The following is a 25,193-nucleotide window of genomic DNA, read 5'->3' as shown; positions in this document are numbered from 1 at the left end:
GTCGGTGGTACGTTTTGTCGCCAATACGTTTTGTCGTGCATTCCTTTCCTTTACGCCACACTACTTGACGTGAAACAGGTTGAATCAATGAAACAATGGAGTTTGAAATGATCGTTAATACTAATAAAGCAATAATAGAATTGGAAGAATAATTACCTAAACAATAAAATTTGATGAAGAAAAATAATTAACTCAGTTTTCTTCCAATAATAATTACCTAAACACTACAAAATTTGATGAAGAAAACCGAGTTAATTATTTTTCTTCATCAAATTTTATTGTTTAGGTAATTATTCGTCTAATTTTATTATTGCTTTCGACTAATGATCATCTTTTCGTAGGGCCTTAGTGGCTCGTCTAGACTTACATGACTTTAACTAGCTAATAGTTTTTGTGTAAACTCAAGGAACTGATTAGCGTAGGTGAGTGGTTTACTCACTGGAATAGCAAGAACAAGGTCCGGGTTCGAACTGTGGTAGGTCCGAACCTTTTAACATGTTTCAGTTTCAATTCACGCTCAGTGTGATAAGGAAGATGATCTCCTGTGGAGAAGGAAAAATACGTTGGAATGACAAGAATAGTGGGTAGTTGGAATAGGTCTATGAATGGAAACAAAGATTTACAAACTTGTTTCCTTCAGTTGTTCCAAATTCGATATTTTCAGTGTATTTCCACAATTTTCTAACTCAGTTTGTTTGCATTAGTTCTAAATTCGTTTGCATCTCCCCAGGCGTTTTTGATAGCAGTGGAAGTATTGAACCCGACCTAACGGAGTTAGAGCAGTCAGTGCAGATACTTTTGCTGTTGACCGTACAATGCAGATTCTGATATATGTTTGCTATGTTAACTAAAGTATAAAGAGCTAAATATACGAGGTGCATACCAAAAATACGTGCCATTTTGTTCTAAAGTCCACATTTTTTGTAATATCAGGAAAGAAACTGCAACCTCGGAGACCTCCATCTTTCACCTCTAAGCAGTGCAGGGTTTGTTTACTAGGTAGCAGTAGTTGAGCCACAGTGCCCGAACGAGTAAGACGTTTTTCTGATACATCCCCGGAGATATGGAATTTTCGGTTGAAGAGCGATATAATTGTGAAATTCCTCACCACAGTTGGAGGTTGTGCAGCAATATTCATCGAGATTTGAAGAATGTGTGTGGTAATAATGCTCTTGCAGAAAACACTGTTAGAAAGTGAGTGCGTGAGTTCAAAACAGAGCAAATGAGTGTGAAAAATGAGCAGAGGTCTGGGCGTCCAAAAAGCGTAATCTGACACTAACATTGCTCATGTAGAAATTTCATCATGGAAGATGGGCGTATCATCATGCAACATATTTGTGGTGCTAACAATGGGAACAGTAGAACGAGTAATTACAAACGAACTGGGCCTAAGGAAAGTTTATTCTCACTAAGTTCCACAAATGGTTAATGACGGTCAAACAGAGGCAAGAATTCGAGCAAGTATTATTAAATTTGGCCCGCTTTAGAAGAGAGGTACTTAATTTCTTGGAAAGTGTTGTGACAATGGATGAATCACAGATTCCATTATTCAAGCCAGAAACAAAAAGGCAATCGATACAGTGGAAACACACAGATTCACCCCCCCCCCCAAAAAAAAAATCATCAGGTGGCAAACAATGAGAAAGTGCTGTAAGCTATCTTCTGGGATTCCCAGGGAGTGTTATTGTCCTACCCTATTTGGAAAAGTCATGCAATTACAGATCACTATTTTAGTACACTTTTGGATACTTTTTTTTTTGTTGTTGCCAAAATTGATTGAGAAATGACCGCAAATGGCAATTGCATCCTCCACATGGACAATGAACCTGCCACACTGTGCTAATGTAGTGACCTCATTCTTGGCTGACCTGGCATTGAATTTCTCCACATTCACCATACTCACCAGAATTAGTCCCGAATTACTTCTGGTTGTTCACAAATCTCAAGGATTGTCTTCGTGGGCACCATTTTGCTAGTAGAACAACCCTTGGAAGTGCTATTTTCCAATATTTGAAACATGCCCCCAAAGACGAGATCCCACATGCTATACAAAATGTACGGAGCGATGGCAACTATGTATCAATAAAGAGAGAGAATTTGTTAAGAAATAGACACAGGTTATTTAGTTCCCTGTATTTCCTTGGTCTTGCAAATTAGAACGAAACGACACGCATTTTTGATGTGCATCTCGTAGTAGACAAGAAGTTGTAATTATTAATTAAGATTTACAACCTGTACAATAAAAAATATAACACACCATCATTCGCTTTTCTTTTTCGTTGTCAACTTTCACGGAACGTTTTAGTTTATTCTTTACCCTTTGAAAAATTTTGGATTTCCTTTAATGTAGTGGTTGTTTAATAGAAATGACTCTACCCTTGTCTTCAGTTGATATTTTGCGGAAAGTGCTGTCTAGCAATACCGAAATACATACCGGTACATTTCTTTCTTTTAGTAGTGATATCAATTACCGTTTTCAAAAATTGTTTACAAGTCATAGCCTTTATGTCATTGAAAGTGCTGTTTTTTTTTTTTCGATTTTGTGTTCAGTAAACATATACTCACATACATGTAGGCGTGTGCGCAGAGAAGGAGAGAGAGAAAGTTTTATTATGTAAATTTATAAAATGTTAAATGGATATCCGTTAATATATTCTACTCCGTAGTTTTTCTTTACGAATATAATTTACAGTTCCCACATTCTTTTTACTTGCAGAATGAAGTCACTTGTTTGTGTATATGTAGGAGCAAATATATTGCATAACCATAAAGTTAATGAATTAGAAACAACTTTTTGAAGTTTTCAAAGTGTGTGTTAGCTTCAGTATTTGTTCCTAAGTTCTTTTGAAGCTGTGTTCTGAGTAATTTCGCTTGACATCTTTCTTAAAATAACTGTGTTCTACATACCCCAACAACACAGTTTATATTTAGTTGTCCACAAGTAAGTTCAATTCTTAATTTCTACTTGAACATAAACTGTTAGTTCCAATGAAGCTAAGAAGGTATGTGTCTGTTTCTTGTACTGCTTCTATTTTAATTGAGAAATAGATTACTATTGCCACATATTTGCAGTTTGTTTTTCAATTGGCAAAGAATGGAATATGTTATGTTTATTGATTTCCGTAGGAAACATTTCAGATTAAACATACTCAACTAATTACCACCAGATCTTCACTTTTAAGTTTGGAATACCTATTACTAATTTTTACTGTATTGTTTGCATATCTTGAGTATTGACGGGGTAATTTTTTTTTCGAAAAACGATATCAACTATATGGAATACTCATTTTTTTCTGTGAACATACTGATATACTAACGTATCTTTAACATTTCTCCATGACAATTGTTTGGGTGCTAGTGCTCAGGATATGTTTAACATAGGCTAGTAAAGAGGATGTGAAATTTTAGTTAATAACATTATTGGACCGTTTTTCCAACGACCGTCTTTGTAATAAATAACGGCTCATAAAAATAATTAATTTTCTTATAATTCTCTGAATGTAATTAATACTATAAAGATAATTTATAATACTTATTTTCTATTGTTCTTAAATTGAAATCTGTAACAAAGGAACTCAAATAAATGACACAAAAACAAGTATCAAGTCGGTGGGAAAGTGGGAGGAAATTATGTTTGTCCAGCACAAAGCCATATGATCTGGGAACAAAAACATAATCATCATATATGAAAAATCAATATAGAATGAAAAGTTTCTTTCACGACATTTTACATTTTTCAGGAATGTTTATTGGTTTGAGTTACGTAAATAAAGGAGGGCAAGTTAATATAACAGTACAATAGGATGTATGTACCTTATAGTTTGCAGAATGCCGTTTTAATGACAAAGGCATCTAAAAAGATTTAGAAACAAAACTTCCTTATTTATTTCGCATCCAATCCGAATTTTTATTTTAAAAATTCCATATCCATATTTCATGTAAAAATATGACTTTCCGGTTTGTACACACCACTTCTGCTGGTTTAAATAGTCCACTTCCAGTCTGTATCGGAAGCTTAATTTGTTAATTAATTTTTAGGGTACAATCGATGTTTGTACCCATTCAACTAAAAGAGATTATGAAAAATATGAAGGATGATGATGAAATGGATGGAGGAAGGACAAAATCTAACACCTGTACGCTGAACAAAATTCGAATCCGAAACAAGCAAGTATTGGGACAGTTAAACTAATGCTTTAGATCGGTCAACTATGCAAACCAGCTTTGTTTTGACACTCTGTATGCAACATGAACATTGTATAAATTAACAACCTCAAATACAATTATCATAATAATGAAAATACCCGAATAAAGTATAATTTAATTTATAAATACGGCGTTAGAGTCATTTAGCTTGCAATAAAAATTGCAGTCGTATAAGGGCTGAGGAATACGACCCAAAGATCATTTCCAACGTATACACAGTGCAACATTAGAAGATGGAGAAGGGAAGCTACCCTGGACTCACTGCTCTAAACTTGGCTACAGATGTTTAAGTATTCAAATTGCATGTTCAAATATATATTCAAGTTGAGACAGAAAAGATGTTAAAGTTCATTCTGATGTTATTCAAATTACACTTAGACAGGTCTGGTTGTATGTGTTTGTGCAATATCATGCTCTGAGATTGCATTACTTGGGAAGACTACTTGCTATTAATCAACTCAGGCAATCATCTCATAAAAATTAATATAAAAAATCTTAGCCTTTGTTTTTTCTACTCTAAATTGTACAACCTCTTAGCGCACAACATTTACTCGTCGACTTTACAATACTGCCTCAAAAGAACTAACACTACGTACAGGCATAGTCGGTAGTACATTACTTTACTTTCGGAATACCAAAACGACTTCTTTTTCTTGTTCACCTCCACCATAGGTTGGTGGGCTACATGGAAAATTTAAAATTTTTCTCTCCCTTGGGAGAGCTGTTTTATAGTTTGATAATGCCTCTTTTTCGTAACTGCATCTAGATATATTATCCTCTATCTTCCTCTTCCTGGTTTTCCTTATGCTTTTCCCTCTATCAGCACGGTGATTCAATCGGAGTGTTGAATAAGATGGCCAAGCATGCTGTTTCTTCTTTTTCCTATTATTTTCATGATCTGTCGTCCTTCATTAGCTTCGTTTAGTACGTCTTCATTCCTTTTACTTTCGGTGCATGATATGCGCAGCATTCTGCGCCAACACCACATTTCAAATGCTTCCAGTTTGGATATTTCAGCTTTTCTCAATGTCGACACCTGTGATCCGTAAAGCGTCACGTTCCATACCAGGTCTTAATAAATAGTTTACGAACGTCCAGCGACACATTTCTTGATGTTAGTAGTCCTCTTTTCCAATTGAATGCTTGTTTAGCTTGCGCTATTCTGGAACTTACGTCATTTTCACTTCTCCCGTCCGAGGATATTAGACTTCCTAAATAGGGGAACATCTTAATGTCTTCGATTTTCTTTCCATGTAGCCATACGTTTGCCTCTTCCTGTCTTGCTCTTGTGCACTTTATCATTTTGGTCTTCTTCTTATTTATCTTCATTGTGCATGTTTTTTTCAGTTGGTCGTTCAAGTTTTAAAGTACTTCCTGCAAGTCCTTTTCGTTCTCCACTATCAATACTATGTCATCAGCAAACCTTATTGTGTTGAAAACCTGACCATTTACTTTTACTTACGCCTTTCTCGTTTTTATCAAAGAATTATTTCATAGCCTCTTCTGTGAACACGACTTCAAATTAGATTATATAAATTTTCACAGGTGGGGTGAAACCCAACATATCGTTGTTAAAGAACAAAAAACTAGTACCATTGGATGCATTTGGTCACTTTGAATATACACATAATCAATGGCAGTAACTCACTTTTTGTGAGTAATAATAGAACCAATGGAAATTGCGACCTTATCAATTCAAACCCGTTGCCACGTTTAAAGGAAAGAAGTCGGCAGTCCGAAGCATACATCCAACGTACACAAAAGTATGCCTCTTGAAATTAACTAGAAAAATGACTCTTCGAATCATATTATTCTCTCTTTGTATCACTTTAGCTGTACGATCCTTTATGACAATATCAGTCGACCCCTCTCACGCTCGCCTTCTTTTGGCTTGTCTACTTTCACGATCTCTGCGTGACATCACCTTAGGCATTGGTTTCTCCTCAATATACCTCACACAATAGCAATCTTGGATATACTTGCTCTGAAACTAACCGTGCGTACACATTTTGCTCTTCTGGAAAATGTAAGAGGTCGACTTTGGGAAAATAAAATTAAGAAAGATTGTAGTTAAACTTACTTCACATGAGAATTAATAATTTTCATATAATAGGACGTGTTCCCAGAAACTAGAAAGAAATGTAATTGTGTGTGAGTTTGGGATAATTCATTTGAGATCAGATTTCGGTCCTAGGCTAGGAAAATCATTAGCCACTATTTTAAGGGGTGGCTAATGATTTTTCCTATATAGCAACCTTCAGTCTTTGTAAGCCTAACAAAACGTCTAAATTTTGTTATGAATCTTTGGAGAGAAAACAAATTTTCAATGACCTGGTGGCCTTTGGCCTGCTATGTGAACTAATATATATTTTAGAGTCTGAAGCATGATATTTTTAATAGGTTAATAGGGAAAAATTTGGCAATTTTATATCTATTATTAAAATACACCATATAGAAACTATTGAATGGCAATTGAATATTTCAGTTTTAAAATTAAACTTTATCTTAAAGTATGAAATCCCAGCAATTTGCTTTTTAAGGTCGAAATCGGATCAGATTCTCAAATCGATTTAAAGGACTAGTTTCAAGCATGGAAAATACACTTATTGAAAGAAATGAAAGGCGTAGATTCAGATATCTATGTAACTATTCTCTCTGCCTAAGTGTTCATTGTAATACTGGGTATTTGAAGGGGAATTGAAATTTAGGATGACCTCTTAAGTATACACTGAATGACTAAAAGAAATGGAGCACCTAGAAGAATTGAAGAGGATAAATGAAACTTCACTGGCTGCAGAGCCATACATCTTTATTGTAATGATTATAATATTATGTCAACCTTACATCAGGTTCGGTTGTACGAGCTTAATCAGTAAGTTGTACTACCCCCTCGGGCACGGATATATGCGTTGATGAAGTAATTCGTAGAGTTGTCGTATCGTTGGCTGAGGCAGGTCTCCATAACTGTTGTAACTGTGCCTCGAGATCCTGCAAATCGGTAGAGGCGCGGAGATTGCGTTGGAGCTGATCCTAAATGTGTTCACCTGGAAAAAGATCAGATGAACTTGCTGGCTAGGGAAAATCCTCAACATGACATAGATAATCCATAGATATACGTACCGTGCGTGGCCAAGCGTTGTCTTGTTGAAATATTGCACCAATGTGCTTTGGCAGGAGAAATAACACATGCGTATGCATAAACTCACCCACGTATCACTGTGCTGTAAAGGTTCTGAGAACTAATACGAGAGGTGATCGAAAATCATACCAACGGCTCCTCATACCATGATGCCAAGAATAATGCCGGTGTGCCGTTCCATAATATTGACTGGATGTAGTTTCTCCCCACAGCGCCACCACACACACACACACACACGCGCGCGCGATGGTCATTTGTCGTAACGCAGAATTGAGTCTCATAATTGAATTGAGTCTCTAAATTAGTAATTTAAAACAAAGATCAAGAAAGTATAACACTTTTTATTGTGAGAAATTTTTTAAAACACATATTTAAAGAGAAATGAAATAAAAGATACAGACCACCGCTGCCGTATCTTTTCCCTTTCCATTTATTAAATTAAATAAAGTTAGGTTGTAGTTATTACTACAGCGTTTACTTATGCAATATTAACAAAATTAATGCGTTTGCAGACGAAGAAAACTTACTCCCAAATTTTAACTACACCTTGTTGATTTTTCACGTGAACTGACATGTGCCATATAGTAGGGTTGTTATTGTCTTTGTTTATAAGATATCAGGAAAATTGCCTGAGTAATATCTTTAAGAAAATTGTCTGAAAAACTCACCTCAAGAATAAACTACTCCTGGATATTTTCAGAAGAAACAACTCACACCACATTAGAGGGTTGTTTGTGAAATATGAGCAAAATCGACTAAAGAGCTTTTAAGGAAACCGTCTGGAAACAAGATTTAGATTTAGATTTTTAAGTTTAGGGTTCCTTTTAGCAGTGAGGCTATATGAGCCTTGGACCTACAGTTTAACGTACGAACCGAACCACAAAAGCTCCCGCTGAGAATAGAATTCGAGTCTTCCATGCTAAAGGCGCCTAGAGAGACCTGGATGCCTTTTACGTGGACGACCCGAGTTTGATTCCCGGCGGAAGCTCATATGACAAAACATACCCCCCAAAACAAAATACCCCATCAATGTATCAATGGAGACTGATGCACATGCCTCTGTAATCTTCTGGCGAAGGTTCTCGAGCGTGCGCGACTTACTTCAATACACTTTATCTTTGTGGTTGGTGGTTCAGTAACAAACTTACAAATCCCCTCTGCACTGACGCTGCACTTCGATGGCATTCCCAAACCTGATAAAACACATCAAAACGTACTTACGCTGCTCGAACGTCAAGTGTACTCCTGCCATTTTCTTATCTCACTAACCGTGTAGACAGTACCGATATCTTTTGAGTGAAGGACCGTACTACAACACAATTTAACTGAAAACAATTGACAATGTTGATTTGTTGGGCGAGAAACCATACTACAACATACTTAAATTTCAGAACAACTGTCAATGTCAGTATCCTGATACAAAATGACAAAGAGTGTATACATTTTTCTGGCGGACTCTGTATATGTTTTACATACATAATATTTAACGTAACTTTACATATTCTACACAAAAATACAAGTTATTCTAGAAGCGAGAAACAATTGATGTTGCCAAAAATACTCAACATATTTCTTCAATTGAGTTTTCTCAATCGATTCTATAAATGATGAGGGAGCTAGTTTCTAGTTTTACGTCCCATAATGCTGCTCTTTAAGTTGAAGGAAACATATGAATTAATGAAATTGAATTATGAAATAATTGGTGGAAGGATAATGTGGGAGAAAACGGACACCGTGTTGTCCAGCACCAACTAGCGTGAGCAGAGATCAAACCAGGAAATCCTCGCATCAGAAATGAGCGCTTTAGCACTGAGCTACCGTGTCCGCCTTCAATCGATTCTGTCAAAATCATTCGGTTACATATCCTTTAACATACATGCTTAAGAGTATAATGTGAAACATACAAAAACTTAGTAATACTGAAAAGTTAACAAGCTTCTTTTATCATATATGTATTTATTTACTTCTAAAATAGAGACACGATAATGTTTTCACGATGCATTGAAACAAGTATACATTCAATCTCAATCGTTTCTAAAACAAATGAGTAATTCATTCAAACATTCATCTTCAGCACAAAGACGTAGACCGACTGTTTAACATTGACTCTGAATCATGCGTGTTCCTATCGAGAATCAAACTCTGGTATCCCATGCCGAAGACGTGTTTGCTAACCATCTATGCACGGAGAAGCTTCAAAAATTGCTCAAGTTCCGCAAGTCTGCCAGGGGCCGAATTCATGAGTGTTGTTCACCTTAAACCTATCCTACACTATGACTATTCTTTACTTATTGTTATTTGACAATTTATAATTGCAGTACAAGTGCAATATTTACACATAACTGTCTGTGGCTTCACGTGTATGTTTTCACAGCAACATTTCAATGGTAAATAAATTTAAAACGTAGTTCTAGAATATTAATTCATTCTCTAAATGCTTGCAAAAAAAGTAAATATACATAACGTGTTATTAAATTCCGAGAAGGGAAAGTGCACTAAGAAAGTCTTCGTATTTTTTCCTTCATAATAATGTGAATATGAGAATACTATGGATTTTTCTCGTCTTCGGTACAATACGAGTTATGATTTTTTTAATGTGTGAATCCATCCTACTTCGCTCAAATTGAGTGTATCAGCAAAGCTATAGAGCTTAGTACCCGTCCTATTCCTTCTTTTTCTGCAATCCCATCTCCAAGCGTAAGGGATTCTTTCCTCAGTCCCAAAAATTGTGTGATTACATTGTACAATAGGGCAAGCGTTTAAAAGGCTCTCTGTGAGGCAGATGATTGCTAGAAAGAGCCAAGCAAGAACACATGATCATAGAGTAACATCAAGGATCGTGACTTAAATTATATTGTTGTCAAATCTCTCATAGACATCAATCAGATTTGCAAACTCCATAGTAAAGTAACTAATTTTTTCTTCAATCGTTTCTTATTCGTATACAGGAATAATTGTCCATGATTTTCAAAAGTCACGTTACTTGTAACTACCCTGGATATTCTAAATAAGTTACAGCCGAATAGTGAATAACCACAAATTGAAAATAATTACGGCTTTGCTTAGGAGGCCAGTACAGATGTACGTTCTCACAATCACTAAAAAATATTTTCTTTTACTTTCAGATTTATTGTCAACTTCCTGATCTTACTGCTTGTATTGCATTTCGTGGAAGTTTGTTCTGAAGATACTAGAAAAGAGAGTCTGTTATCTCGTAAAAGACGATATCTTGTATGGATCAGAAGCACTGCATTGCAGGTAAATGTTTTACTTTCAAATAATCATCTGAATCAGTAGACAACAATAAAGTATATTGTCAGTAATGATCGGACACTTTTCAAAAAAACAATTAGGACAAACTATAATTACATACATATTAAATTTAATCATGAAGAATTTATATCTAAACTATAACTACATACATATTACATTTAACCATAAAGAACTATCTAAAACTATAAAAGCATAATTTTATATTTACTTTTCTTTCATCTTATAATGACTCCATGACAAGGTTTATCCAGAGGTGAATCTAGAATGTAAAGACTGGGGGCAGCCAGAACCCAGACTATGAAGGTATATCATGAGTTTACTATAAACTTCCAAAATATATATAAATAATTATTTTTGTCACTCAGAAAACTGGGGGTCTAGGCCCCCCGGCCCTAGGCCAGATCCGCCACTGGGTTTATTTTATCTTTAAATATACATCTTTTATCATCTACACACCTTAAAGCGAATTTGTTCACTTCTACACAGCATAACTTGCGCTTATAATTTTTAATTAAATGCATCTTCTTATAACATTCCTTTTGATTGAACAGTCTTTATTTTCATTAAATGTGAGCTCTTTATATACTTAATTTTTCTTAACACCTTTTGCTTTTCACAACATTTTCCTTATCGAATTAACCTTTAAAGTTTTTATCTGTTAGATCGGTTTGTGGTGGTTTAATTGAGTACATTTCTTTTTATCTTAATCCGACAAATTCTTCTATAATTGTTTCTTCAGCTTCATCTTTCATTTTACCAAGAAGTTTCTTATTTATTTGAGGTAGTTCATATGTATTATTTTGAGGATAATCACTTATCCACAATAAGTAATTATCCTCAATATCCAAAAGTAATTAATAAAAATTTTCATACCTTTGTACAAAACTTTTATTTGAATATGATAAATATAAATACTAGTGTCTGTATAGCATATTTCTATTAAGTTTTCTGTATATACTGTGGTGCTTTTATAGTTTGGTTTCGTTAGAAGCTTCTCATATTTCATTTCATCACTTACTAGTTTATTGTCAACTTTTTCCTAATATTTTCCATTGTCTTTATAAACTCTGAGTTGTTCAATAACTTATAAAAAATCTTTCTCAAAACCATTTGTTGTTTTTGTTGTCATTTGTGTATTTAGGTCAATATAGTTCTTTAACCGATTTGACTGTTTAACTCTATTACTCGATATATTTTCTTTAATTTTAGTCCAAGTGACAGACATTTTTTTTTTTTTAATCTTCAATAGTGAATCCCAGATTTTTCTTTACCATGTACAGTTGTTGATAGCTTAGATTGTTTTGAGCCAGGTAGACATATATTTGAGGAGCTAGAGATAATCTTTGCGAGTTTAACCTAGAACCCCTATATCTAGCCTATACTATTGTCTATCATAACCCTAAGGAAAGTCTTTCTGAAAGAGTCGATGAAGTCATCAAGGCAAATGATGGATCTACGGAATACTACTTCCACATCAGCACAAAATAAGTAAGTTCTTAATGGTGCTCGGTCATTACTGACAAGCTATATATTAACATGCTAGGTTTATATGTTTGTATCCAAAGAAAAGTTTATATGTTTGTCTCCAATCCTTTCGACAGTGAAACCATAAAAACCATAACAGAGACACAGTGACGTTTTCACTGTTTGATTCGAAAGTTTGTGTAGATTGTTCAGTTCTATTTGAATATTTAAAGAAAAACATGGCCGTTGTTTCTTTATTACACTTTTAGGAGTACACTGGAAGTGTTGACATTTTAAAAAGGTAAAGTATCATATCCTACGAGTTATACACTCCAATACTACATAGTTGTATACAGAAGTTGTATATTCTCTCAGGCGTTCGTTTCAGGGCCTAATGATAATGAAAAAGGAAGGATAACTATTTCTCCCGTCTGTAAGATAATCTTTATTGTTTGGAGTGTTTTGTCCAATAAACATCATGTATCACTGACAATATAATTAATTGTGTATGTAATGCTTTTTAGATACTGCTTGCAAGAAGAAAGAAAACACTAATCATTAGAGCAACCCACATTATGCTTTATTTTTGTTTAATTATGCTTTATTTTTCCAAACTATGCTTTATTATGCTTTATTGTTAATTTTAATCATTATTTTACATTACCCGTGTATAATGTATAATATTTACTATACAATAAATATTCTAAATATCTTGATCTATTTATTAATATTTTATGCAAGCAATTTCTTTCATTGCACTGTAAAGAGATATGCTTTACTCGAGTCAGTTTTTTTCTATCACTTGTGTGAGCCTTAGAGGTGCATATATACAGAAAGGGAAAGTAAAAGATGCTACCAAAAAGTACAGAAAGTGCTCAAGATCAAGAGGTACACATAACAATATAGTGTGGAGTTTTTGTGTACTATTCATTGTTGGCGGAAAGTTTTCTTCTTTTCTTTTTTTCTCCACATCAAAGGATTACTTCGAAAATTTACTGAAATAAAAATAAGCTTTTCATTGTTGTTTTGTTATGTTCGCAATGATTTTGCATTGTAAATATTGGTTTTAAAAATATTAATATGTTAAACTTGCAGTTAAATAGAATTTTCCTAGAATTATGCTATGCTATAGCTAGAATATATTTTAAATTATGCTTTACGCTTTATTTTCTAAAATTATGCTTTATTATGCTCTTAAAATTAGCTTCTTCTGGACCCTTAGACAACCACAAACATGTTCAAGGCACCAACCATATGTCTAAATTGCTATCATGCTTTCTATGCTTTTGGGTTGCCCTACTAAACATACATGAATCCAAAACTCCAACCGGAAATAGGCTTAATCTTGCAAACGTTGAATTGAAATAATTGAAAAAATCTTCCCCTTTATAGTACCCCTTGCCGATTTTTATAAAGACGTCTTTCACTTGTGTCTGTAAAAAGCCATGTACAGATGTGAAGAATAGCAAGGAGATTCATGCTCAATGTGAAAGATGAGCTGTGTAGAGAGCGTAGTTTCAGCTAGTCTATATATTAAAATGCTAGAAAAGTTCATATGTCTATGGCCAATCCTTTCGATAATGAGATCTCGAAATCCACAAGTGCTAGAAACGTGCCGTTTTCGCTAGTCGATTCCAAATTTTGTGTAGATTTGCCAGTTCTCATTTAAATTTTCAAAAACTTGTCTTTGTTTTCCTCTTCCACATTTTTGGCGTCGTTTTGGCCCTATTAGTTTAATATTGCAACTAGGTTGAAACTTTGTGAAAAGCTACTAGAAGAGGAATTACGTATAGCGGGTTGATGGACATTCAGGCGCTTTGCTTTTATCTGAATGACTAGTTATAAGCAACCTCGAAGTCTTGTAGACTCGCAATGAGGTGTACTCGGACATGGAATTATAAGAAAAAAGAATATTTTTTTTATCATGTATTACTTACCCAAATTTGCCACAAACTCTCCCAACATCCTATATTAAATTACTACATTTATATGTTTGTCTATAGCAATCCATTCCCTTTGAGAGTCTTCCTGTCCTTTACTTATGTTTGTAGAGACTTGCACAGATATAGTGAGAAATGGGAAGGAGATTCACGCTCATACCACAACTGTGCGCTGTGTAAATAGCGCAGGTTCAGCTAGTATAGAGTACTTTTCTACAGTATATTCAACATAATTTTTGCTGAGTTTATAATGTAATAATCCATGTTAATTTTAGTGTTTCCATCCACAATACTTTTTCTCCTAGGAGTTTTTAAAACATCTTATTCCTTTTGAGTTTTACGTCCCATGGTTATGCCAGCTAGGCTAAAGGAGACGGCGATGATGAGAAATGAATGAAATGGTGGAAGGAAGGAAGTGGGAGGAAACGGAAGAACTCATGAGAAAATCCACGCACATGGCGTTTGTCCACCACAACGTCCACCACAAGGTGCACCAGAAGTGAACGCTCTATGACTGAGCCACCGCGGCCCCTCTTATTGCTTTTATTGTCATAAATGAAGCATTTTAAAATATTGTTGAAAAATGAGTGTTATTATAATTTGGTATTGATTAATATAATATTTTATTCTTAGTGACTAATGCATGTTATCAATTTGTACAAAATCACATTTGATTGCAATTATCATTTATCGAAGGAAATATTAACTACGTATATTTAAAAGTACTTTTGTTTTCCTTATACCTTATAGGTGACAATACTTTCGATCATTCCTTATGTCATTAACTAAGAATTAATTAGAGTTTAATATATTTTTTCAACACCTAATATCATCGAGTTGGTTAAACTTCTTGTTCTTTATTTTTTTCTAGATTCTTTTCTGGCTTTCACTGCCGTTAAAATTCCCACAAAAGCGGAAATTCCATTGGGGGTATAAGTTTCAAGCAAACTACGCTATGCCGTCAAATGCTACGGAATTGTATATTGAACAAGTGCAAGGGTTTTTCAGATCTTTGAAAAACTTCGATAAATTGGTTGCCTACCATTCATTTGAAGATATGTTAGGAAGGTAAGAAATAAAGTTTGAAATAACAGATACATGTTAGGAAATATATCCTAAATAATTTAGAACAGAAAGGACAAGATTTTACTCTAAAAATGTCGGTACCTTCTGTTCTTTGTGAGAATAAATGCAGATCGTTAAATTTTAACATTGTCTATTAGAAACATAAACTTAGAAATTTATTCTTTCACTGAGGTTTTCAATAAACTTTTGTACCTATTTGATAGATCTCTTTTCTATCACTAAATTTCAAATGTATCTTTATATTATATTTTCAATTTTGAAAACTATCTTTTAAGCGTGAATTAGTTTTTTAAATAAATAAACATTGTCCATCTCAGCAGCTTTCACTTGATGTTTCAAGAACTTGAACTTGGTATGTTGATCAATTTCAAAGGTAGAAATTCAATTCTAGATTTGATTTATTTTTTAGAATTCTCGCACCTAATAAAATTTATATTGCAGTAAAAAATATTTGTAAAGGTCCTTATTTCCAGATGCTACTGAAATTTGTGATGAATTCCCACATACGAATACCAAATTAGCAAATGATTGGAATAATGTAATTGTAGGAAAAGTTACGTGTTAGCAGCTCTTGAATGCAATATTTGTAAAATAAATAACAGGTAATTGCAAATTTGGTGAGAATCTGATTAGTTAATTGCAAATTTGGTTAAAAAGACTGCAATTAACTTGATTATTGATTTATAGCGTGCAAGTTATGAAGGACTCGAACCGAGAATGATCGCATTATGTAGGATACCATTTAATAAAGAACATCATATGAAAATCATGATCTTAATATTATACTACACAAATCTCGAATGTTACCATTAATTCGATTTGAAAGTACAAAAATAAGTTGGATTAAATTGATTGGTTAGCGTTCCTTTCAACACTGAGCTATATGATACATGAACCTAGTTTAAGGTTTAATTTGACTCACCGCATTGCGTTCGAACTCCCTTGTAGATATATGGCTATCGTACGCCCTTCGCAGATTAGATCGAGATTCGGTTCTAGTGAGAACTTTTGTGGTTTGGACCCCACATTGAACTGTGGATCCACGTTTCATATAACCTTGGTGTTAAACGGGACACTAAACTCTAAATAGACGATCGACAGCAATACATTCAAATTTCCACTATTTCACCAGAGATCGAACCCAGGGCCCTGTGCACCAAACATGTGCGGTTAGAAATTAGACACCAACGGATTGGGCATGTTAGATAAAAGATTATGATGTGACTTATATTGTGTTAAATAGAATACACTCAAGGTTATCCGGAAAATTGTTCTTGTTGATTGAAAACTAAGCGAGCGGTTAGTGTTCTCACTATGAATTCGAGTCCTGCAGCCAGCTAGCCTGACCGTGGCTTAACTCGGGGTTTCTTTTAATCTAAGAAGCCGGGATGAACGAATTCAGAAGTTCCTAGCATACAAAACTGTGAAACATAGCATCTGTTGCCGAACTGAGCCTGTTCCTGGTCCAGCTTGACCACAAATATAGCGATCTTTATTCATTAGACGATGGGCTACTTTCCCATCAAATTTCGTTCAGATCCAGCTAGCAGTTACCAAGAAATAAAGTACCATATACCAGGGTTGGCTGGTTTAAACCAAGGTGGTTTAAACCATGATTTAAACCAAGGTTTAAACCAGCTGGTTTTTTCAAAAAAACCAACTGGTTTAAACCAAAAAACAAAAAAATGTTCGTAAAAGTGTAAGTGTTTGTAAAATCTTGATGAACACACATTTGTGGGTTATCACGTTTCACTCCCGTATATTATTCGTACTATGTTCAGACCTAAATTCCCCATTCATTACTCAAAAAGATTATACTACAAAAGCAACTTTTTTTATAAGTTTATAAATGTTTATTTTGTGATTTTTTGTAGTTATTATTATTGTTATGTAATTGCAATCGAAGAAAAATTCTAAATATTGTTTCGTTTCAATGTTTACTATTGATGAAATACATCGAAAATGCCGTACTTTTTGTGTGTGTGGGGGGGGGTCATACAGACCCCACGAGAGGCATTTAGTGAAATAAGTATCTTTGGTATCTATTTATGTATAAATGAGTCTGAGCCAAAGTGGACTCAAATAATTCGTATCTTTATTCATTTTTCTATTGATATTGCAGATTAAGTCGGTGTATTTCTTTAATTTGGACCAATAAAAGTCGTTGTTAACTAACTTGAACTAAATTAGTTCTTCTGTACTCCGTAGTACTTTGAAATTGTTCATATGTAATTCTGTGTAATGGTTTTACTTGTGCAACTGTTTATCTTTTTGTCCTTCTGAAATGACTCTTGACAATTATATTAAGAAGCATGTAAAGATCAGTACATCGTATTTTTTTTTTATCAGGATTCCTTCGTGAGTGAGTAGGTAGACGTATCGCATTTGTGGCCAATTAGTCCTGGTTCCGAGTTCAAATGGAGGACAATTTCTCTCGGATGTAACTCGAGAAGCGGTTTTTATTTTATTCCCTTCCAGCATAACCCGGTTGTTGCATAATAACATCAAGGCGAAACAAACTTATTTCTGTCCATATATGATATGAATATATAGAGCAAATTATTTAAACCATAAAAACCTGGTTTAAACCAAAAAAACCTGGTTTAAACCAAAAAACCGGTTTATTTAGTTTTTTAAATAAAAACCATGGTTTTTGCCAACCCTGCCATATACATATAACACATATATACATATACACGTGGATTCAAACTGTAAGGTCCCGTAAGCTTTCGCCGGCAGCTAATAACGTAAATTCCGGACCCGCAACTTTCTTTCAAATTCTTTCCTATGTTCCATTGTTAATATTTGCAACATAAAATGACTTTACCAGCTTTTGACTTTCTGTTCTAAAATATGGTATTAATTTTCGGACGTTATTGGTATATTTCACAAAGAGATAACTATTAGAATTTAAGTACTCGTCCTTTTAAGTTTCCAGCACAAAATACAATTTGCACTTGTGCGAATTCTCAGGATTCGAATTAAAGGTATTGAACTTTAATCCAGTACTGTATTTAGGCCTCAAAGAGTGACACCTGACTGTGACATAATAAAATCTTTAACATATGCATTGTGTCAATTGTTTATGCATGAGTCATTTACGCAAAAATGGATTTCGAATGTGTGAATCATTATAATGAATGCTTAATAATATTGAAATACTTACATCTTCATGTTTACAATATTTGTATTGTACATTAAGTTTCTGCTTTTCTAAAGCTCAAAACAATGCTTGATACCAAGCCTCACATACGTATGTGACATTGAATCAAGTAGATCATATTATAGCAAATGAGACTGCCCGAAAACAATATTTCTCTTGGAAGTACATGTGATCAAGGTCCTGCAAAGAGTTGCAATGCATTTAGTTCATTCGTTATCAAGGATATTTACTTTACTATTACTAAAATAACATTATGTATTCGTATATACGGAAGCAGACTTTTGGGTCGGGAAGTATGAGATGAGATGGAGGCTTTCTTTGAACAGTCAGACTGATAAGAGACTTTGATATTGAGGAGTTTCGAGCACAAGTAGATTTAAAATTCTTCGAACTTGCTCAAATCGGAAACCAGAGGTTTATGTGTTTTAGATATGTTGCATTAAGTTTCGTTCTTAGCGGTTAAAGAATGGCATTTCAGGTAGTACATATAGAAAGGCAATTTAAATAATATGTCTTAATCCCCAATGAAGTCGTGACTTAAATTATGTGAATTACAGGTGTTGGAATTCGTAGTAAATCTTTGCATTTATGATAACCATAAGGAAACTACGCTTCTGTAGCATTTTTTTTTTCATTGCAGCCATAGTCTTGATGGGAAGAAATGTTTGCTAAGAACAATCTGTGAGACTGCAGAAGCACCAATAGCATCCAATGGACTCTTTGGTGAAATAATTAACTCCTTATTTACGTAAGTTTCTCATTTTATTTATTTATTTATTTATTTTCCAAACATATTTTTGTCTCTCTGCTTATAAATATTACTTCATCTGCATAAAAATAACTTTATAACGAACGTGAAGTACAATACTATAACATGTTTAAAAATGTTTTAATTACATGTTTTTATGAGACTTAAAAGCTTAATAGAATAGTTTAATATGTGCGTACTTTGAACGTTCCGATACTTTTCTGCTACTTAAAATTGATACACTGCTTAAAATGATACACTATTTTTGAGGATTTTGAAAAAATGATTATTGCTTTCATTCGCTTCTATAACATTTCTTTAGCAACACCTTCTGGTAGCAGTAATTTTACAACGAATATTCACAACTACATACTTTTAAGCAGTGTTGCAAATTTTATTAATATTTATTATTACTTCGGAACGATCGGACATACCAACCATTTACAGTGAAACTCCAGTTATCCGAACTAACGAATTCTGGACGCAATCCGGATATGCAGAAATCCGGGTAAGTGGGGCAATCAGCAATAAAAGGTTATGTTGTAATATGAAAATTTCTTTAAAATCACTTTTGTTTGATAAAAAGGTAGGCTAATGTATGTACGAGTATATTAATAGAGAGCAGTACTTTCATATATTTAGGATGTTAGTTGAAAATATTCAACGAAATTAATTATTTTGTCCTGGACACTTGTTTGTATGATGTCATTATACTTCACGGAAAAAATACATATACTTTCCGTTTCAATAAGTTTTTTTTTTTTTTTAAATATTATATTTTGTTTCCTGAAATCGTTCGACTGGAGTTCGGATAATTGGAGCAGGCAATTCTTGAAATTTTCTGAATTACATTGTGTGAAAAAGAATTTTCGTTATATGATAAGAACGATAAGAGAGAGCGTGTTAAGTTTACCGAAGCACGAAACATTCGCATGGCAACAGCCATTATTCGCGCCGCTTCCAGAGACAAAACAAATCATTCTACGACTTTTATCTGTGTGGAAAAAAGAGATAAAGAAGCATCAAGTAGGGCCAGAAAAATTGTACAGACTACAGAAGATAGGTGCTACACGATGGTGGAGCAAACATAAGGCTCTTCAAGGCATCGTTGATTTTGACTTACAAGAAGACGAATTTCAGTCAAGTAAGCTTGCAAACTTATTTTCAGTTTTATTAGAACTAATAAATGGAAATTTTGATTGCAAAACTAAATTTACACCCCGAAATTTGATTTGTCAAAGGAGTTAATTTGAAAAATTGTTTGTAGCATTTGTTTTGTTGGATCTCTTTTTCTGTGACGTCACCTCTGTCAGTGTTTCTGCAAAGCAAAACACTAGATTATTCAATAGAAGGAATTTGATAAATATGTTATTGAGTCATGTAAGCAGAAAAAGAACAAATGACAACTTTGAAAACTTGCTACAGAAATTGGGAAAGTACATTACGTTAATTCAAAGTTTTTTTTTAATGACGTGAAATTGGAAACAGAAACTTATCTTAGAGAAAAAAGAATCCCACAAAGAAAACAACTGAGTTGTGAACTCTCTGAAGATGACAGTGGGCTGATTTCTCCGATTCTAAAATTGAAAACAATGTACATATAGAATTAAAAATAATGTTTTAGATTCGACTATAAACGTCATTTCTGACAAATTTGTTCCAAACAAGGATATTTTGGTCGATTGCTCTTGGTTAGACCCAAAAAGTATGATGAGATTCTACCCAACGAAGAAATCCCTGAAAATGTGTTTCAGAAAATCTGCGCACTCACGAAATGCAGTAGGTAGAAACTTATGCAGGAAATGAAGAAGTTGGCCGTATATTGCTCCACATTTTTACAAACTGAAAACTCCTCAAAGGCAAAGGAAGATGGTGAAAATAGTGAAGAAGATATAACGCCGAACAATGTGATGAACTATACAGGTAAGTACCACAGCTAAGAGAAGAAGAAGTGATCAAAATGTTTATTGTGTGCATTCAAAATTGTGTATGAGCCTTCTTCCCAGTCAGGTCTCTTTCCAAATTTGTATTCAACATTAAATATGTAATGACTTTGCCTAGTATGCAAGTAGCTTGCGAGAGGGATTTTTCCAAACTAAAAATTGTGAAGAATCGCCAACGAGATGATCTCTCCTCTAATGCTTACTGCAGTTGAAAGAGATTTGTTTTCAAATATTGACAGAGACCTGGTGATTGGTGAAATAGCCAAATCAAGCGACAAACTGAAATTGAAATATAAAATAAATACTGTTAACTTGAAAACTATTAATGTTCTAATATTGTATTGATTCTTGATCAGTTTTGTGTTTCTAGAAAATATGTATCTTACCTTTTTGAAACTTGCGGTTATGGAAATACAGCCTGTGCTATGTAACTATTATTCATTAATAGGCTAAGTAGAATAATATCACATTTATATTTTACGTAAAATATTGAATTCTTTGGTACGTAAGAAAACTATATTTTAAATATAACATTTTAAACTTTGGTTGTGAGTCTGATTTTAGTGGTAATACGGAAATGGATCATTACAAAAAAGTTACTAGCTCACTTACATTTTCAAAACAGTGATTTACAATTTAAATGTAAAATGACGTTACAACCGTTTGGGGGGGGGGGGGCAAACAGCTGTCAGCGCCAGGGGCCCTCGATGTAGCCAGTCCGGGCCTGAATTGGTGTTGCTGTACGTGATTGAATGTGATATCTAAGCCGTTTTCTGAAATAAAACTTTTTAAAAGGAAGTTTTCAATCCGTTGTAGCTTTATTCCTATTTATTCGAAAAATGTCATCATATCCTAGTATTCAGCACTACGTTACATTCGACATGCATTTCACCGTCGATCACACTTGCGTTATTACTCTTGTAGAGGTCTTCAAAATTTGAATGTTTATGATCCTGTGGCGTCTTTAGTTTGTAACATTGGATAATAAGGATAGAATTTTAAGTTTGTGTTTAATATATAGATTTGAGACAAGTAATAATGTAACATATTGCCATTTGAAAAAAGAATACAAATTTATGTTTGACAACACTGTTAATTTAATGATATTACAGGATATGTTAAACAAAGCCCTTTGCCAATATTTGTACCGAACAAATTTCAGCATTTATTATAATTTAGTTCAAAGTTCGAAGGACATTTCAAGATAAATGGTCAACTCTGTATATAAAATGTAACTAACTTTTGAGTATGATAATGGATTTTCGAAGACAATTTTCTTTTCAGTACACTTTTTACAAGTAACATAATAAATGGTGTTATTAAGCAATCTTTTCCAGACTGTGCTATTAATGTTACATTGATTCAACGTTTATATACTCCGTAATATTCTCTTCAATCCAACATATGTATATAACAATTTCTAACGAGCTATATGATAATGGACGTTCGTCTGCGCTTCATCAACTACATTAATTTTACTTCATTATATTTAGAGACGAAACTTTTTCGCAACAATTTTGATGTTTTGTAGCAATAATTATCACAATTTTCGCATTTATGTCGTATTTATTTTTCTAATGTAGCACAAGTTTTTTCCTTTTAATATGGTACTTGTAAACAGTATATTTTTGGTAGTAAGGTGTATCTAATACAAAAATGAGGACATACCTTAATTAGATGCACATGCTTGCTAATGTATCACTGAAATATAGAATTGAATGCAAAAGTTTAAACACTTTCTCTAACCTCATCCTTAACATGTAGCAAGACATTACCAATTCTTTTAAGTTTGTTCTCCTCTCAGTAACAATCATATTATACTTGGAAAAGAATCTCTTGGCACTAACACTCGAGACTGGCGACCATATTGAACGTAACGAGCTGACTGCAAATGACCTGTGGTTAATTTTAAACTCTTTAACAATGATACAATGTCAACTTCCTTATCCTCACTGTTTAGAACTTCAATGACCTTACTTTTAAATTCACGGTAAGCAACCAACAGATCATGAACATTTTCACCACAAAACACAGTCAACGATTTAAACACCAGTTCAGTTTCGTTGATGTCTGCATCTTTATGAAATGAAACAGTTTCTGGATCAAATAACTCGTAGAGCTTTTCGTATTTTTCACACAGAATTATAGTCACTTGCTTGCGTGTAATTTTGCAGCTTCATCAATACTTTTGACACGCAAGTTTTCAACTTTACTTCAACTTCAGCCTGGTGAGAAGCACTACCCTTCTTAATTAATTCTGCAGTAAGCAGACCCATATTTTCCTACTTGAGCTAACTCTAATTTATTTTGCAAGCTTTTCCTTTTCCCGACAATAAGGTGAGCATAAAGATCCCGGCTGGCCTTAGTGATGTACAAAGAGGCGTTGAAAATCCCAGAAAGTAGTATAACGCCATGCAAGCTTACGGATTTTATGGATAACTTAATTTAGCGTCGTGCATGTTCTCGGTAAAATGCAACAATTTTTAAGTTAAATAATATAGGAAATGTGCTTTTTAGTTATTATTAATAATAAATAGCAAGAATTCCACTTCTTTGCTTTTATTCGCATTTATCGCAAGTAATGCCAAATTTCGCAAAAATTCACGACAATATGAACGTGATTTCTACCTCTGAAGTGAAAAGTTTCATGTTTCCTGAAACATATACGCATTTTTTTTTAACGTTTCGCACATATCGCATTAGGGAAAAAGTTCCGTCTCTAATTATATTATTCCGTTTTTACAACATATACAGTATTTAAAACTTTCCATGTTTTTATTTAATTAGGTCAGTGCTTTTGGATAGGGTGAAGTACTTCTTAACGCAGCTATAGTAATAAGAGTACAGAGCAATGAAGAATCATATAAGAAAAATAAACAAATTTATTTTGCAACTAGTCTAACATAACAAGAGTAAAAAAGAATATTTTTGACACTATTACACCTTCATTAGTTGTAGCTTAGTGTTGTAGTCTGTGATTGTACTACTGGTGAAACGAATTGTGTGCAATGAATTTGGTAAGAGCTGCGCAAGCGCAATACACTCGTCTAGCTTCTGAGTTTCTCAAGAAAGAATTTCACGTGCTGTACTTGCATTTGTATAATGCAGACTCACAAGTACAAAGTAATGTTAAACTTCAAATGAACTGATCAGCTAGTGTTTGTTAGTAATCTTTCTAAAGAGGGGAAATTCAGCAAAGTTATCAAATTTGCATAAATTTGTGATTTTGAAAAACTTTCACTACAGTGAAAAATATACTACACTTCAATATATAAATGTGTATTATTTTAAAGCATGTCACTATTCACAATAAGTGGGAATGATCAAATAAAAATAATTATCTTTCTGTATCTGTTAGCTTGCGGACTCAGTTGACAGAAATGCTAATCTTGCATTTAATTTAGAAAATATAAAAAATAAGAAATAGTGGTTCTACGATAGTTTAATGAGATTTCACAATATATAAAGAGAGAGAAAAATTAAAACAGATTGAAAAGGCAAGACTACGCGCAAAGACACAGAGAGAAAACAAACATTAAAAGGGAGAGACATTCAATCTTTTCAATAACCTAGATGAAAGTAATATTTCGATAAATCTGAATTCCTGAAGTTAACAAAGAACTTCTTTAATTACACCAGGTATCTTAAGTATTTACTTTCCTCCCTAAATTTTTTACATGCTGAAACTCTAATCTGTACTTTAGTCTGCTTACTTGGCTCCAGGTTCAATTTCTACTGAGAATACAGAATATTGACCCAAAAAGATTTAAGATATTGAACTGTGCTGACCCAGCTTAATTTAAAGGGTAGAACATTCTGATATAGAAATCTAGAAATAACAATAGTAAGAGTCAATGTTTTAAAAATATATCACCCAACTATTGCCCGTCTAGTCTTTCTGGATTGGAACGCCGGTACTCTAGCTTCTTTTTTGGGCTTTACTCCAAACATTTCTCTAAATAAAAGTTATGTTAGATATATAGTTTAATTATTAATATACAGGAAGTACTTGCTCTGTATAGTAATGGTAATATTTTCTAATTTAATTTTCCTTAGACCAGCCACATTGCTAGAAACCCATTATGATCTAATTAGAGAAGATGACGAGTACATTGCAGCTCAAAGATTGGGAGAAGCAGGAGGAGATTGTCAGAGCGCTTACGACTGCACGGTTGGACTTCTGGATTTCTTCACTGTACTTGCTGAATATTAACAATAAAACGTATTTTCA

The 25,193-nt window shown here is 33.7% G+C and overlaps 1 protein-coding gene across 1 annotated transcript; it reads left to right on the top strand.

Annotated features, from left to right (window-relative positions):
• The first annotated feature begins 2,842 nt into the window (after positions 1 to 2,842).
• Positions 2,843 to 25,175, top strand: LOC145666065 (uncharacterized). The gene is made up of 5 exons (XM_081733162.1): positions 2,843 to 2,941; positions 10,471 to 10,603; positions 14,894 to 15,090; positions 18,912 to 19,019; positions 25,019 to 25,175. The coding sequence occupies exons 3-5, from the start codon at positions 14,978 to 14,980 to the stop codon at positions 25,173 to 25,175; spliced, it is 378 nt and encodes a 125-aa protein (XP_081589288.1). The 5' UTR covers positions 2,843 to 2,941; positions 10,471 to 10,603; positions 14,894 to 14,977.
• Positions 25,176 to 25,193: the final 18 nt, after the last annotated feature.

The sequence above is a fragment of the Thermobia domestica genome, chromosome 12 (genome assembly GCF_964235325.1).
Source record: "Thermobia domestica chromosome 12, izTheDome1.hap1.1, whole genome shotgun sequence".
Taxonomy (NCBI): Eukaryota; Metazoa; Arthropoda; class Insecta; order Zygentoma; family Lepismatidae; genus Thermobia; species Thermobia domestica.
The sequence above is the reverse complement of the archived record's forward strand: the minus strand, read 5'-3'. Positions and strand labels throughout refer to the sequence as shown.

Bases quoted from the DNA above. Each gene is read 5' to 3' on its own strand.
- LOC145666065 (XM_081733162.1), top strand. From the start codon at position 14,978: ATGCCGTCAAATGCTACGGAATTGTATATTGAACAAGTGCAAGGGTTT. The intron at 15,091-18,911 runs GTAAGAAATAAA...TTTTCATTGCAG, and splicing joins TTTGAAGATATGTTAGGAAG to CCATAGTCTTGATGGGAAGA. The intron at 19,020-25,018 runs GTAAGTTTCTCA...AATTTTCCTTAG, and splicing joins ATAATTAACTCCTTATTTAC to ACCAGCCACATTGCTAGAAA.